Source organism: Tursiops truncatus, chromosome 3 (assembly GCF_011762595.2).
Source record: "Tursiops truncatus isolate mTurTru1 chromosome 3, mTurTru1.mat.Y, whole genome shotgun sequence".
NCBI lineage: Eukaryota > Metazoa > Chordata > Mammalia > Artiodactyla > Delphinidae > Tursiops > Tursiops truncatus.
The window spans coordinates 108,550,124-108,567,555 of NC_047036.1; the positions used below are offsets into that span (position 1 = coordinate 108,550,124).

The 17,432-nt window shown below is 35.5% G+C and overlaps 1 protein-coding gene across 11 annotated transcripts in view; it reads right to left on the reverse strand.

The window, feature by feature from the left end:
* RAPGEF6 (Rap guanine nucleotide exchange factor 6) overlaps positions 1 to 17,432 on the reverse strand; it is a 220,270-nt gene that overhangs the window by 100,697 nt on the left and 102,141 nt on the right. Inside the window, exon 2 of one of the 11 annotated variants that reach the window (XM_033853136.2) lies at positions 12,008 to 12,069. The exons of the other annotated variants lie outside the window; for them this stretch is intronic. Within the exon in view, the coding sequence (XP_033709027.1) occupies positions 12,008 to 12,061 (54 nt within the window). The 5' untranslated portion in view covers positions 12,062 to 12,069. The remainder of the gene's footprint in view (positions 1 to 12,007; positions 12,070 to 17,432) is intronic. 11 annotated transcript variants of the gene reach the window in all.

Consider the following 17,432-nt stretch of genomic DNA (forward strand, 5'->3'; position numbering starts at 1 on the left):
CAAAGGAGGCAAGAATATACAATGGAGAAAAGACAGCCTCTTCAATAAGTGGTGCTGGGAAAACTGGACAGCTACATGTAAAAGAATGAAATTAGAACACTCCCTAACACCATACACAGAAATAAACTCAAAATGGATTAAAGACCTAAATGTAAGGCCAGACACTATACAACTCTTAGAGGAAAAAACATAGGAAGAACACTCTTTGACATAAATAACAGCAAGATCTTTTTTGACCTACCTCCTACAGAAAAGGAAATAAAACCAAAATAAACAAATGGGACCTAATGAAACGTAAAAGCTTTTGCACAGCAAAGGAAACCATAAACAAGATGAAAAGACAACCCTCAGAATGGGAGAAAATATTTGCAAGCAAAACAACTGACAAAGGATTAATCTCCAAAATATACAAGCAGCTCATGCAGCTCAATAACAAAAAAACAAACAACCCAATCCAAAAATGGGCAGAAGATCTAAATAGACATTTCTCCAAAGAAGATATACAGATTGCCAACAAACACATGAAAGAATGCTCAACATCACTAATCGTTAGAGAAATGTAAATCAAAACTACAATGAGGTGTCACCTCACACCAGTCAGAATGGCTATCATCAAAAAAATCTACAAACAATAAATGCTGCAGAGGGTGTGGAGAAATGGGAACCCTCTTGCACTGTTGGTGGGAATGTAAATTGATACAGTCACTATGGAGAACAGTATGGAGGGTTCCCTAAAAAACTAAAAATAGAACTACCTTATGACACACCAATCCCACTATTGGGCATATACCCTGAGAAAACCATAATTCAAACAGTTATGTACCACCATGTTCACTGCAGCACTATTTACAATAGCCAGGACATGGAAGCAACCTAAGTGTCCATCAACAGACAGATGGATAAAGAAGATGTGGCACATATATACAATGGAATATTACTCAGCCATAAAAAGAAACAAAATTGAGTTATTTGTAGTGAGGTGGATGGACCTAGAGTCTGTCATACAGAGTGAAGTAAGTCAGAAAAAGAAAAACAAATACTGTATGTTAACACATATATATGGAATTAAAAAAAAAAAAAGAAAATGGTTCTGAAGAACCTAGGGGCAGGACAGGAATAAAGATGCAGACGTAGAGAATGGACTTGAGGACACGGGGAGGGGGAAGGGTATGCTTGGACGAAGTGAGAGAGTGGCATGGACATATATACACTACCAAACGTAAAATAGATAGCTAGTGGGAAGCAGCTGCATAGCACAGGGAGATCAGCTAGGTGCTTTTTGACCACCTAGAGGGGTGGGATAGGGAGGGTGGGAGGGAGATGCAACAGGGAGGAGATATGGGGATATATGTATATGTATAGTTGATTCACTTTTGTTATAAAGCAGAAACTAACACACCATTCTAAAACAATTATACTCCAATAAAGGTGTTAAAAATAAATAAATAAAAAATGTTAAAAATAGAAAGTCAACAGATGGATTCAGTAACAAATTTGACAGAGCTAAGAAAAAACAGAAAAATAAACATTGGTCTGAAAATGTATCTAGAATGAAGCATGGAGAGTAAAAAGAATGAAGCTAGGAGAGAAGGGCCAAGAGCCAAAGGATATACAGTGAGAAGGTAACATCTGAATAACCGGAGTCATAGAAACAGAAGAGTACTTAAGGCATAGAAATGACGGCTAAGCATTTTTCAAAGTTAACAAAGGTACTCACAGACCAAGTAGCTTTAAGAATTACAGGCAAGGTAAATAAAAGCCAACCCATACCTGTGCACACCAGGGTAGAAGCGTTAGGGAAAGAAACAAAGAGAAAAGTCTTAAGAGCAGTCTGGAAAAAAAGAGATTGCTTTGACAAGAGCAAAATTAAACTGATGGCTGACTTCTCAACTTGGAAGCCAGAAGACAATGGAGTGTTATCTCTAAGAGCCAGAATTCTACACCCAGTAAAAACAGTCCTCAAAATGGGCAAAACAGTCATTTTCAGAGAAACAAAAATGAAGAGAAATACTCCCACAGCAGATCTACAGTGAAGAAAATCCACTGGGAGACAGAAAATGATTCCAAATGAAAGCTTCTAGATGAAGGAAAACCAATGAAAATCGGAAATGTGTGAGTAAATCAACATGAATATTGACTATATAAAATAGTAACACAAACCATAAGAAAGCTTATGTAGTTATATTAATGTCAGATGAAGTAGACTTTGAGACAAAAGCATTAATAGATGCAAAAGGGGACATTTCATAATGATAAAAAGTTCAACACTAAATAGATTTGCACCTAGTTACACAGCCTCAAACTGTATTAGGTAAAAAAAATGAAAACAATAAAAGAAGAACTAGATGAATCTACAATTACGCCACGAAACTTTTACCACCCATCTCTCAGGGACAGAATAAGCAAATAAAAACAAGTAGATACAGAAGATATGAACATAATTAACAAATCTGACCTGAAGTGTGTATATCAACACACAGAACACTGCAATCAACAACTATAGAATACATTTTTGGGCTTCTCTGGTGGCACAGTGGTCGAGAATCTGCCTGCCAATGCAGGGGGTTCAATCCCTGGTCCGGGAAGATCCCACATGCCGTGGAGCAACTAAGTCCGTGCATCACAACTACTGAGCCTGTGCTCTACAGCCCGTGAACCACAACTACCGAGACTGTGTGCTGCAACTACTGAAGCCTGCGCGCCTAGAGCCTGTGCTCCACGAGAGAAGCCACCGCAATGAGGAGCCTGCACACCTCAACAAAGAGTAGCCCCCGCTCGCCAAAACTAGAGAAAGCCCAGCAACGAAGACGCGCAGCAACGAAGACCCAACACAGCCAAAAATAAATAAATAAATTTATTAAAAAAAACCATAGAATACATAATTTTAGGGTATATACATAAACATTTATAAACACTGATAGTAAGGCAGCCCTCGACAAAATTCAAAAGGTTAAAATTACACAGAGAATATCCTATGATTACAGTGCAAATAAGGTAGAAATAAGTAATAAAAAGATAACTAGAAAACTATTATGTATTTGGGAAGTTATAAAACAAACCTCTAAATAGCCCATAGGTCAATGAAGTCACATTGGAAATTAGAAAATATTTAAACAGAATAAAAATTAAAATGCTATATATCAAAACCTGTGGAATAAGCTAAAGCCATGCTTAGAGGCCATTTTATAGCTCTATTATGAGTACTAAAAAAGGAAGCAGAAAATCAAAGAGCTACCAATAACTGGTTTCAATAATACAGAAGATAGAGGAGTATGTTCCAGCTCAAAGATGTTCCTCTTACTTAGTGTCTACTGTTTAGATACAAAGAAAAAAATCTCACCTAGTAATGAAGTAGACAGAAAGGGAAAGACTGAATATAATTTTAAAATGACAAATGTCTGGTTGGGGTGTTGGGATGAGGAAGATATTTTATATTCCAAGATTCCTACAGAGGTAAGACCAAGGAAAAGGAGATCAACCATAAAAGTAACACAGTGAACCAAAGCCACAAGAGCATATCTATAAACTGGTTTGGTAATGATACTTACAACGTACTGAGTAATCATCATCCTTACTAGACCCTAAATGGCAAGCATTATTATTATCATCCCTACCTTACTGATGAGGAACTGAGGCAATTAGACTAAGCAACTTGCCCTAGACCTCACACTCACGTAAGCAGTGGAGTTGAAATTCAAACCCAGGTTCACCTGATTTCAGTACTCTGCTATACTCTACTTTATGCCAGGAACTCTGCTAGAAAAGATGAAAACAGATGGGTCCTACCATCAAGGAGCTCAGTCTAATAGTGGAGAGAACACAAAGAGTTATAAGCATATAGATCTGCTTTCTAAGTCATGAAGAAAACTTAGATCTTCATATAGGAATCCTCTCAACCTAGCTATCTGATGGGAATAATGATGATGATGATTGAAACTAACAACTGAGTGCTCACTATATTTACCAAATAGGTATACTACAGCAAATATATCCTTCTACATGCTTTTTATATAGATTATCTAATTTGAGTAAGGGCTACTACAAATTCAAGAATAGTGAGTAAAATAAGAATGATAAATGTAATGAAGGCTGTAGTAGGACTAATGCTTATTAGGGCTAGGGTTGCTCCTCTAATTAAATGAATTAATAGGTAGATGTTATTATTTTAACCGATTTACAGATTAGGAAACCAACACCCAGAGAAGTTATAAAGGTTGCCCATGGTCACATAGCTAGGAAGCAGGGGTATTGAAATCTGAAACCTAGGCTGCCTGACTATAAATCTGTTGTTCTTTCCTACGAAGTTGTTTCCGGATATTAAGTTGGGAGTTCATAACACCCGGTACTTACTATTTTGTTTAAAACAAAGAAAACATAAAGGAAAAGGTTTTCTTCCAATAGGAATTCTTAATTTCTTAAAACTTCTCCACTGTCTTTCAGCTCATCTGCCCTTTTTCCTTTCCTGACCCCAGCCAGGATTTAACAGCTGACTTTTCATCAGCAACCTCAATTCACTTACCCCATCATCTTCCAGCCTACCAGGTCTGGCAAAATTCCCTATTTTCCAAACCCATTTCCTATACCTGAACTTCTGAGCTCTGTTGGAGTTCACCTATCCATGAAGACTAGTGTCAAAGTTTTATTTGGAGGCTGGGAAGGCTAATGACTTAAATACAGACACAGATTATGAAAGTGCATAGTTTCCTAAAGACTATGTATACATGTAAAGGGAAAGAGATGTATTAAGAAGAGGTAGAATGTAATAAAAAATGTTAAGCTAGGTATTTACAAATTGATTCCTGCAATAGAGAACTACTGTAGGTTTCTGAGAAGGGCAGTGACACAAGATCAACACTGTATGTCTCACACAGGCTTAACCCAGCAAAGTGTATATTTCACCGACTCGAAGTACCCTATAGGTCCAGGCAACTCTTTGGGGCAACTGTTTCACATGCAGAGACTCAGATATCCAGGCTGCTTTGGTCTCTTGGCTCTGCCATCTTAACATGGGGCCACTTAAGTAATAGCAGCAGGAGAAAAAACGGCTGGAAGAGATTGCTAAACATTGCCAGCAATCACAGAAATAAAAATTAATACAAATAACTTTTTTCCCCATCAGACTGGCAAAAAGATAATTTCATAATACAAAATATGGGCAAGGCAATGGAGGAAAACAATACTTTTATAAATTGCTAAAGGGAGTTATGAACTGATACAGCTACTCTGGACAGTGATTTGGGGAGTAGCCACTCTGAGGGAGCAAATGTAAGATTTATTACATTTAAAATGTATAAACCTTATGACTCAACAACTCCTCTTTGGGCACCTACCCTAAAGAAGCATACAGGTGTACAAGGGGGAATGTACAAGGACATTCATTATAATGTTTGTAATAGTTTAAAAGATAAACAACTATCGCAGGGAGAACAGCTAAATTGTTATATAGCTCATTATGGAATACAATGCAACAGTTCAAGGTATAAAACAGATCTGTATGTTCAAACCTGGATAGTTCTCTCAGATTAACTGACTGAAAAACCAAGTTTCGTGATAAATGTGAAAGATGTGACTCATTTTTTAAAAAAACATAAAAATAATACCACGTATTTTCTGGGTATATACTTATCTAGGTTTGGGGGAAAAAACTTGGAGGAACATACACTAGATAACCAACAGTATCACTCTATAGTGAACGTAAAAGATCAGGGCTGGTGGTCCAAAAGGAATTTTAACTTTATTTGCAATATCTAGCTGAGATGTTATACTTCCGTATGGAGAAAGAATTCCCCTATTACTTCTAAAAATAAACTATTTGAAAAATTTCAGAACTGAAAACAAATATATACACATGTATGTGAGGGCAATTTTCTTCCTTCCCATTTAAAAGTGTCCACAAACACTGGAATGTACTGAAATTCTGTACCTCTTAGCAACTAGGGGTTGCTATACACACAGTATACATTCTGACTTTTTATAATGTTGAAAATATTAAGATCCAAAGATGAGTTTTATTAGAATGCCTTGTGAGAACATGACAAATACTGATACACTTGATTTAAACTAGAGCCAACAATGAACATTTACCTCATAAGCACTGGAAACAGAGTAGAAACTGATATAAAATTAGATTAACAACAAAAACTCCCAACACAAGGAAGCTGAGAAATGAATGGGAAGTGAAAAAGGAGTGCGTTTTCACTTCACTCCTTTGAATGCAGCACTCACACTCTTTATATTCCCATTGTATATTATATACATAAACATAAATATATTGTTATATAATTTATATTTCACTTTTACTACCTAATGAAAGCCTACCATAGTGATGCCTACCCCACATACAACACCTGCTCATTAAGAACAACTGAGTGGGGGACTTCCCTGGTGGCACAGTGGTTAAGAATCTGCCTGCCAATGCAGGGGACACGGGTTCCAGCCCTGGTCCGGGAAGATCCCACATGCCGTGAAGTAACTAAGCCCACGTGCCACAACTACTAAGCCTGAGCTCTAAAGCCCGCTAGCCACATCTACTGAGCCTGTGTGCCACAAATACTGAAGCCCGTGCGCCTAGATTCTGTGCTCCACAACAAGAGAAGCCATCACGATGAGAAGCCCGCACACCACAATGAAGAGTAGCCCCGCTCGCTGCACTAGAGAAAGCCCATGCACAGCAGCAAAGACCCAACGTAGCTAAAAATAAATAAATTTATTCAAAAAAAAAAGAAAAACTGAGTGAATATTTGACTTCTGAACACTGTCACTCAGAGGGTTTCCACGGATATCTGAACAGATGAAGTCTTAGCACAGATACATTCAGTATTTCAGGGTGAGTAGCATTTCCTGAACTGTATATGCTGGAATACTGTTTCAGAAGACAAAACTCGTGGATATATTGGGGGGAGGGGGTTGATGGCTGAATAAATTAGCAAATAATGCTATAACATATGCCCCTTTAACTCTTTACAACAAGCATAAGCATATTTATGGAGGGTCCAAGAAGTCCCACAAAAAAGAAATCTGTTTCACCCAGCATTTTCAAAACTTCTTTTTCCCCCAATATTCTTATTAACACCCTGTCAATGTAAGAAATAATGCTTTGGGACAATCCCATCCATCTATCCAAGAAACATTTATAGGACAATTAGTTTGGGGGGGAGCAGTGGCAGAGATCTCCTTCAATCTAAATTGGCATGAATGCAGGCATGTATAGCATAAGTGTAATATTGCACAAATGTTCAAGATTCTAATTCATATTTAAAAACTGAGTCTTCAAGAATAACCTGCCAAAACTAAGAATGATAGTAGGGAAATTTATCCTTTAATAAGTTTGCTATCTGAAACTTTTTGCCCCTTATAATTCATACCCAAGCATTATTTCATTTAAATGAAGGTTATTCAAAGGGCTCTAAAGTATGAAATAATATCTTTATTAATCCTAAAAATAATGTTTAAAAACTACACAATTCCCCGACAGAACAACATTCCTCAAAGTTCACTATTAAATTCCAAACTGCATTGTTAGAACTTTCTTTTTAAAGCGTAGCTACCTGATACAGAGGAACTGTGCCTATCCAGAAGTCACTTATCCATTAACCTTAAAACTATCAAAGAATAAAGATGATTCTTGGGCACATTACATAGTCTGTAAGTTCCTGTATGCTACTCACAGTAAGACATTTCAGAAACACATACTCATTAACTATATATAGAAATAAATTTCTAACAAGCTTGGTGGTCTAATTTCCCAGTTACTCAATAAAGAGCACTTAGTGTATACCTGGTGCTAGTCATAATAGTGATAGATATCATGGGTTTGGGGAGATTTTAAAAAACAATTAAATAATTCAAAAAGATACATGTACCACAATGTTCATTGCAGCACTACTTACAGTGACCAGGACACGGAAGCAACCTAAATGTCCATCAACAGATGAATGGATAAAGAAGATGTGGCACATATATACAACGGAATATTAGCCAGAAAAAGAAACGAAATTGAGTTATTTGTAGTGAGGTGGATGGACCTAGAGTCTGTCATACAGAGTAAAGTAAGAAAGAGGAAAACAAATACCGTATGCTAACGCACATATATGGAATCTAAAAAACCGTACTGATGAAGCTAGTGGCAGGGCAGGAATAAAGACGCAGACGTAGAGAATGGGCTCGAGGACGCGGAGGGGTAAGGGGAAGCTGGGATAAAGTGAGAGTGTAGCAGTGACATATGTACACTACCAAATGTAAAACGATGGGAAGTGGGAAGCTGCTGCATAGCACAGGGAGATCAGCTTGATGCTTTGTGATGACCTAGAAGGGTGGGATAGGGAGGGAGGGAGGGATGCTCAAGAGGGAGGGCATATGGGGATATATGTATACATATAACTGATTCACTTGGTTGTACAGCAGAAACTAACACCACATTATAAAGCAATTATACTCCAATAAAGATATTTAAAAAATTAGAATAAGTAACAAATAAAATAACAAATGCAACTTAGAAAGATCTCATTCTCATTAGGGGTAGAGAGCAGACTAAATGTACGGAAGAGTCCTGACAAAGACCCAGAATCACAATGTCCAATGTGGTAGCCCTAAGTCACACATGGCTACTGAGCACTTGAAGTGTGGCTAGTCAAATTGAGACATGCTGTAAGTATACAATGCAAATTTGAATTCAGTAAAAACAAACAAAAAAAAGGAAAGATCTCACTAATAATTACTCTATTTTTATTACATATTTTAAAACTCTACTGGATATATTATTACATTAAATTCACCTTATAAAGTGCTTTTTAAAAAATAAGGCTACCAGAAGGTTTAAAATTACATATGTAATTCACATTTTATTTCTGTTGAACAATATTAGGCCAGAGACTTGAATGAGCATGATGCATTCAGGAAACAGTAAGCAAACCAGTGTAGCTCAGGTAGAGATGTATACTACAGGAAGACACAAGAGATGAAGGGCCAGACATAGCATTTTGGGATGCTTAGATTCCCTGTCTTAGAAAAGACCTACTAAAGAGTTTTAAGCAAGAAAATGACTATGAGAATATACCTTTAGAACACATTACTCTGGAAGCATAGAAGATGAAATGGAAGAAAATCATACATATGGGAGACAGGAAACATTCGTCAAGGCACAAGAAGATAGAGGCCTTATGAAATTAAAAGCAAGCCACCAGAATTATAAAGTACTTTCTAGGGCTAGACAGAGTGTCATATCAAAGAAGTGTCAGCTGACAGTGAGAGAGAGGGTTAAAAATAGATCCTAAGGCTCCCAAAGCAGTCTGGAGCCTGTTTAATGGAAACAGTCTAAATTTCCCAAAAGCCCTAAAGGAAACAGCTATAACTAATCATAGCAGCCTTGCATATATACAGCAGCACTGTGCCTGAGGCATGTGAAATTGCATTCCTAACTCATTATTTTTCCTGAAAGATGAGGATGGGGGGGGCACTGTTAAATAACTCAATAAATATTAGAGTTTTTTTTTTTAACTCTAAGACACATGTTTCTCCCCACTTTTTAACATTTTTAAAACCACAGAGCAGTGTTCAATCAATATTTGCACTTAACAGTGGGTTTGTTGAAAGTGCAAATAGAATTCTTGAGAAAACAGGAAATCAGTTTAAGAATGCCTGACAAGTTTGAGGACACACAAGGAAACCAGAGTAGTTGGAGTAGTGTAACAAGGAGGAGTGTAGGGAAAGATGAGGGGAAGAGAGATCACATACTGTCTGGCAAGTCATGGTTGACTTTTACTCTGAAGAAAGAATGTCAAGGAGGAGGAAGTGATCAACTGTGTCAAATGCTGCAGATAGGTAAAGCTAGGGAAGAGTCAAGAAATAACCTATAGATTTAGCTGTGTATAAAAGTGAGAATGGAAGCACTTCCTAGACCAGTGACTGTAGGAGCTACCTAAGGAAGATGGAAGCCAAAGTAGTAATGCCTCCACCATCTAGTAGACAGTCACTTGGGGCAAGCAACTGTAACAGACCGGACGATGAGCTCTCAAATAAGAATCGATCAAGAAAAGTCAAACCCCTGAAAGAAAACAACAAAAAAACTCAACTAAGAAAAATCTGAACTTGAAGAAAGAGCTGATAAAGACAATCAGGAAAAAAGAATAGCATCCACAAAATGAAAACAAGTTATTAAACAAGGGTGGTGGTAAAAAAGCATCAATTAAGAGATTTCAGGTATCAATAACATAATAATTAAATTTAGAAATTTAAAAGGTAAATAGCAGGACAGAAATTAGTCACAAGTGGAGAATTAGTTAATAAGCTAGAATATCAAACTGGGAAGGCACAGAGTGAGAATAAAGTATGAAACAAATGTTGAGAGACATTATGGATAGATCTAGAGTTCCAACATATGGAGTGACAAGAGAAAAAAAGAGCTGCAGTTTTCAAAAACTAATACATTTCCCACAAGTGAAGACAAATGGGAATCTTCAGCTTCAGAAAGACTTTCAAGTGCCAAAAAGGGGAAAGAAAACAAAACAAAATATTAGATAATCCATGGTAAAACTTTATGGTATCAAGGATAAAAAATAAAACAAAACAAATAATGCTAAAGGGAAAAAGACTTGAGATTTATTATTTTATATACAAATAAGCAAATATTTGAAGGGTAAATATAAAGGAAAGCATTTTGAACATTGTTGCTAGAACTATTTATTTGATCAAGAAAATAAATCAACTCAGAAGTACTGAATCTGAGTAGCAGAATGGGAAAAATACATGAATAAAAATGAGTAAAAAGTATTAGAAAACCAAAACTAGCAAGTAGGAAAACTTAATCACAAGTTTAATGTGTTTAATCACAATCCAGTTAATATTCCATCAATAATAAACAATAACATGAGAGTTGGGGTGGGTGGGTGGGGCGATAGGAGAGATGTACTCTATCATAAACACTTAATTTACATAGTAAAGTACCACTCACGAAATCCTGTTCAGATAGTATTTGTTATCATTTAATGAAACATTACAATCTAATCTTTACAATGCTCTTTGCCTCTTCTATACTTGTTAAATCTTACATTGAAAGTTGGATACCAGTACCCCAAAAGGCTATTTTTTTGTAGGTATTCTGAAGAATAACCCCTATATCTCATTCTTTTGTTTGAATCTTTTTCACCTGGTCTCATCCATTTCCCTTCCATGTGTCATTTTAAACCTCAGTGCCAAGCCTCAGCAATGCATGTGCCCCACAGGTGGCATTTGCACTAAAGAGACCATCCATGCCTTACCAGGTAATAGTACAAATGAACTGTGTACCTAGGCATCTTTCCATCTCTTTACATTTCAATCAGCTCTTTGCCAAATGGACAGTGAATTTAAATGTCCTTCCAGAAGCTGCCTTTAAGAGAGATATCCAACGAGCTATCTTTCAGATAAAACATTATACCATGATGCTACCACACTATTTCTTCCTTAGTCACCATCAATAGGACAACCTTTAAACAAAGACATGATTTCAGATCATCCTAAGAGATGCTTCTATTGTGCCTGTCTCTAATTCAACACAACCATAAAGCAATCTTAACACAGTCATTGTTACAATTAAAGTGTTCACTAAATGTTGTATAACACAGACTATAAATTAGACTAACATAGCCAAATACATCAACCCTTTAAGGAAATGAGGAAATACAATACATTCAAGTTAGAGTATGATCACAGAGAAGTACAGAAATAGGCATAAACAAATGATGATTCAGTCTGAAAACAATATACTTCAAATGTTTTGCATTTTAAGTCTACAGATTAATTAAGAAAGTATTTTTCAAATCCTCTTAGAGGTATATTAGAATATTTTAGAGATTCCTTTAAGTTGAAAAACAAAATGGCCATGAGAATGAGTTTAGACTGTTTTGTAGCTCTTATTTTTTAAAAGTTTGGAAAATATAATAGTACAATACAGCTCATTTACAATTCACAACAGGTAGAATTTAAATGTAATAGGTAGATTATATCAATCTCAAAGAAAATAATTACTTACTTTGGAGGCCCATGGCTGAAGACAGTTGGCATAACAGCGAACAAGAAAAGCCATTTCCTGAGCTGCAAAGGATAGTTTCCTTTTCAAAACAGAGCCACACCGATGAGTATGTTGACAAAATTCTTTTAACTTTCTTTCTTATAAATCATATACCATTTGCAGTGTAAATTGCAGTGTAAAGACAGCTTCTCCAAATCCCTTTCAAACTGATATCAGGAGCTTTCAATAGCTTAGAATTTAGCTTCTAAATAACTGGAATACTTTTCAACAAAATGTTCACTTTTAACAAGCAAATCACAGTAAATCAAGATGTTTAGATTTCTGGCTCAAAACATACAGACACATCCTTCCTCAGGCACCTGGCACAGGCATGCACAGTGGTAACTGAACAGTTAATACTGTATAAATCAAAGCAAATAAGGCAACATGCACCAAATCCGTGTTGCTTGATTCTGAGAAATCTTTCCAAAGACAGCTTTGTCTTTTCTTCAACTTATTTCATTCTGTAGAGTAAGCACTGCAGTAATTCTTCTGCATCAGAAGCAAACCAGAACACTGTATCCTTAAGATGAAAGTTTCTTCTTTATATTGTTAACCACCAGAGGTTTAAAAAAAAAAAAAAAATCAACCACTGAGCAAGTGGTAGTTAGAAGATATATGCTCTAACAGGTTTGTCCTGTAGAATGCTTGAGAATCTCCAAAATTAAAAATTTCTCTTTTCACATGCACTATTTACGGCTCTGCAGCATTGCTCCTTGTTCTAATGCATCAGTAAGATAGTACTGTGGCTCTAAGTCTGGCTTTCTGGTTGAAAATTTATATATGATATGGTACAAAAACACTACATCTTCTGCTAAAGCAAGACTGTATGCTAGTGTTTTAATTCCTACTGTCCTTGCCTGTTTCACAGCAGCTCCCTAAGGAGAAGCTCCTATTGATTCTATGCTCTGCAGTAAGATGAAATATCTAATAAGAAGGAAAGAGAGTGGGAGGAGAATAGAGCTAAAAGGATGACATCACCTGTATAGAAAGCCTTCAGAAACTGCATTAGATCAATTGGCTACTGTATCTGCAGATGTAACCCAAAGAGCAATTTATTGAAAACACACACACACCCTTCCCGTGAAACGTGTTAGCAAGCTAAATTCTGTAAGAAAAAAACTGGCTAAAGCATCTCTCTGTTTCAGTCTTAAAAATCCATTTTGATTTTTAATTCTGTGCATTGATACACAGCTTTATTTGGGAAGCCATATTACTATTCAAATTTAACACAGTATTGTCCTCCCAAGGGAAAATAATTAGCTCTGGTAAGATACTCTTGCATTGCAAATACAGAAGGCAGCCTAGTTCTCAGATGTCACATATGTATTCTGCTTGCAAAACTTCCTATTTATCAAATAATGTTCTGAAAGGTATAACCTTCAAGACCACTCTAAATTAACATTAAAAATATCAAAACTGGTACTAAGATTTGTATGTAAATAGTACATTTAAATGGAAACAATTTCATTTCCCAAAAGAAAAGCTGGAAAAAAAAAAAAATCACAGGCACAAGAGCTGACGTGCGGCATTCACCAACCCCTCTGAGGAAGAATAATCTATGCAATATGGTACTTTCCTACAGCCCAATGCTAAATTCCTAGAAAGAGACCAGAAGCAAGTAAAACTCAGAAGGAATCAGAAAAGAAAATGATTCAACCTGCTTCCAAATTGAGCTTGGACTAAAAGGAAATATTTTTCTATAAAAATTACAGGAAAAATTTAATTCTTGCCACACCTCCTCCAATCTGAAAACACAATTCCTCTAGTACCCACCCTATTCTTCAAGATTCTGCCACAAGGCATCTAGTGCAGATACTACCACAAAGAGTTTGCACTAAAGGTTGCAATGGTGCCCCTCAATGGCCAAAGTAAGACACAGTTTCCAATGGTAAAATACAGTTAATACCCCTCCAGGCAGCAAAATTATGAGAATAACATCAATGAATAAATCAAAGTAACTGAATTATCTTGCTTTATTTACCTACCACCATTTTGAGGGAAGAGGTGTGCAACATAAGAGAAATTATTACCTGAGAGACAGGTGTTATTACAAAGGACTTTACTGTCAAGAGATGAACACCTTGTTACTAGCCAAAAACAAACAAATAAGCAAACAAACAAAGAGTTCTTCAATACACCTGAGCAAACTATAAGTCACTTTCTGAACAACACTATGCTGCCAATCTGAACTATGCTGCTACTTATAAGACTAGAACTGACTTTAGTAAAACTAGGTTTTATTCTGAATAAAGACAAGTCATACTTTCACAATAAGTGACCATTTATGAATATGGATTTCCATAAAACTTACGAATTATCTGTTTCCTGAAAAAATTTCAAAGGAACACACAAAATTTACATTTAAATATAAAACTAAATCTAAGAAATAAACATGACCCTAGTTTTCTAACCCTAAAACATGGAAATTATGTACAGGTTGATTTTCAATCACCAATGTATTTTTTCAACTCAATTAATTTAAATAACATATGAGTTGGAATTTCAACAAAATGTTAAGTATTTAAGAATAAATTAACTAAAATCTAATTTTAACACTCATTTTTAAAAACAGAAAAATGATAGTAGGCACCTTGTATGTAAATGAAGCCAAACATTTCCTAAAGATAAATTTCTAAAAGATATCCTGTATGTAAACATTACATGACTGAAAAACATTTCAGTTTCAACGCAAGACAGTAATTATATTCATGTACAGAACCAACAGGATAAATTACAACCAAATCAAAAAGCAAAACCCTAAAGGGCACCTTTCCTCCTTTTTATAAATCACGCTGATAGCACACAAAGGACTTCAAGCTGAGCAAGGGAGACAGCCATCTCTTAACTACTTTAAAAAACACTCTGCCCTGTGTATGAAATGCAATCCACTAATACCATATGTTAGAACAACTGTAGTAAACACCAGCTCAATAAAGGAGCAACTCTCTTTTCCTTTAGTTTGGCCTGGAAGTGAAGATGACATCATCCTTTTCCTTGTTCTACCAATCATCTCATAGTATCTGCCATTCTAGGGAACTGTACGGTGAGCCTGGCATGAAAAATCTCCCTGTGCAACAATATCATGAAAGAAACAAACAGGCCAAATTTTATATTCAGCATGTGAACCCACCACCACTTTGATGATACACTATACCACACTGTTTCTTCAGTAAGAATGACTTACTCTCAATTACTGAAAACTATAAACATCTTTAGAAAAGTCAGTAATTTATCAAATAACTAAAATATATGATTAGGTGAATAAATGAATTTTCACTTCTATTGCTTTAAAAATTTTATCATGATCTCATTCCATTACCTCACCAATTCAAATGAAGTAACTGCAGAAAGGGAGAATGCCCTGATCTACACATTGTCTAGGAATCATAACCACAGGATAACCATTTAAGAATACATTTCCCCTGCATATGAAATGCCATGATGCTAAGCCACACTGATGAAATCTTTAGCTTTAAAAAGGTCTTTCAAACTACTACCAAATAAAGCAATCAATGTATTCATTTGCAAAACTTCAAACCATTATAAAATAGTCTTATAAAAATGTAAATGCTATATAGTTAATAATTAAATTATTTATATATTCATAATATAAATATAAATAATTTTATATATTCATAATATAAATTTTATATATTCATATTATAAATTATTTTATGTATTCATATTTTATGAACACATGATAAACTGTATAAACTAATATAAAATACATTAACTATATAAACTATTTCTAAACAAAAATACGAAGCAGAACATTTGAAATCATATTGTATAGAAAGCCAAATATGAGGCTCTAATAGTTACTAACCTATAAATATACCTTTTATGTCAATAGGTAACAACACTGAAAAGGAGAAAAAAGGTAATCATGGATAAAGGTAAGTTAACAAAGAATTTACACTCTAGACGTTATGAAAAACAAAAAACCAACATTAACAAAAACCAGGTTTATAGTAATCTCAGGCACAGTCATACACTTTATTCCCCATCTGCACAGTGAAATATTATAATCACAATGTAGAGAAGCCAAACTCAAAAGGAGGTGAGACCAAAGAAAAATTATGTAGTTTTACAAAATATATAAATAATAAAACAAACAGGCCACTCATTTCTGTGTTTTAGCTGTAAGCATTTGGCCTTTAAAATATAAACTGTTAAATGTACTGATTTATATAGTAAAAACACTTTAATCCTTTTGGAAAATGAATGAATAAATGACACTACCATAATATCTGAGGTAACATACAAGCCCTTTTAAAGGATCACAGTAAGCTTTCCTACTCCCTGCCCCCCTCCTGCCCCTTGCTTAACTTGAACATCTGAAATGAATCTCTGTAGTTACCAGACATGGTTAACTCTAATTACTGGTGCCCCTCAGGAATTCCTGCTTTCAAACTGCATCCTATCTATTTCTCAGACTTTCTGAAGAAAGCCAGACTACCAACACTCTCTTCCTATTCTGTAAGAAACAGTGTGCTTCAGCACACTGTCATCTATGTCCACTAAATGATCAGCACCACGCTGTTGAAAACCTTATCAGAGCCACCAGTGGGCCACATATGCACTATGAAATATGATCCTTCCTTAGGGAGTGATGGAGGAAGAAAAAGCAAAGAGAAAGAGGGAAGCCTTCATCATCAACTAAGGTGATGTAAGCTTCTATAATTAGAATCAGTGAAACCGAAGCAACAATAAAAAGGCACCACCATGCTTCTACTTTCCACTACACAGTGCAATTGTAGCAAGCATTTTTCACTCACACACAAAAAAATACACTTTGCATATATAGTCAAGTATGCTACATACTATATGCAAAGTTAATGTAGTTTTAATATAACGTATTATTTTCTACAAAAAAACAAGATTTGCCCAATAATTAAAATAAATACCTGTATCTATATATAAACATGACTGAAAAAAGAAACCTCACTAAAAAAATTAAACAATTGAGAATACTGTCTCCATCTGTAAATTCCTGGATTATATTAGAGATTACCTTTGTATCCCTTCTCTGATTTTAAATACTGCATTTACTAGTACTATAAAAGCTAAATGCCTAGTTACTGAACAGGTAACAAATCAAATTAAAAGGCAGTAACAATCAGCATTAATCTGTTTGAAATGTTTGAGTAGTTATTCCCCTTCCATCTGGAATGCTCTCAAAAATCACTGTCTTAGGCCACTGGTATATACATTAGTATCAGAGTCGTTTCAAACGATCTTCAAAAGAGCTTTCTGTAAAATGTTTCACGTATGATAAAAATCTTTCCTATTCTGGTTCCCTGGGCAGATCCATATGAATCAGTGTCACCTTTAAGCGAGGGAGAATCGTCCCAGACAACCAGAGGGCATGCCCCTGCCCTCT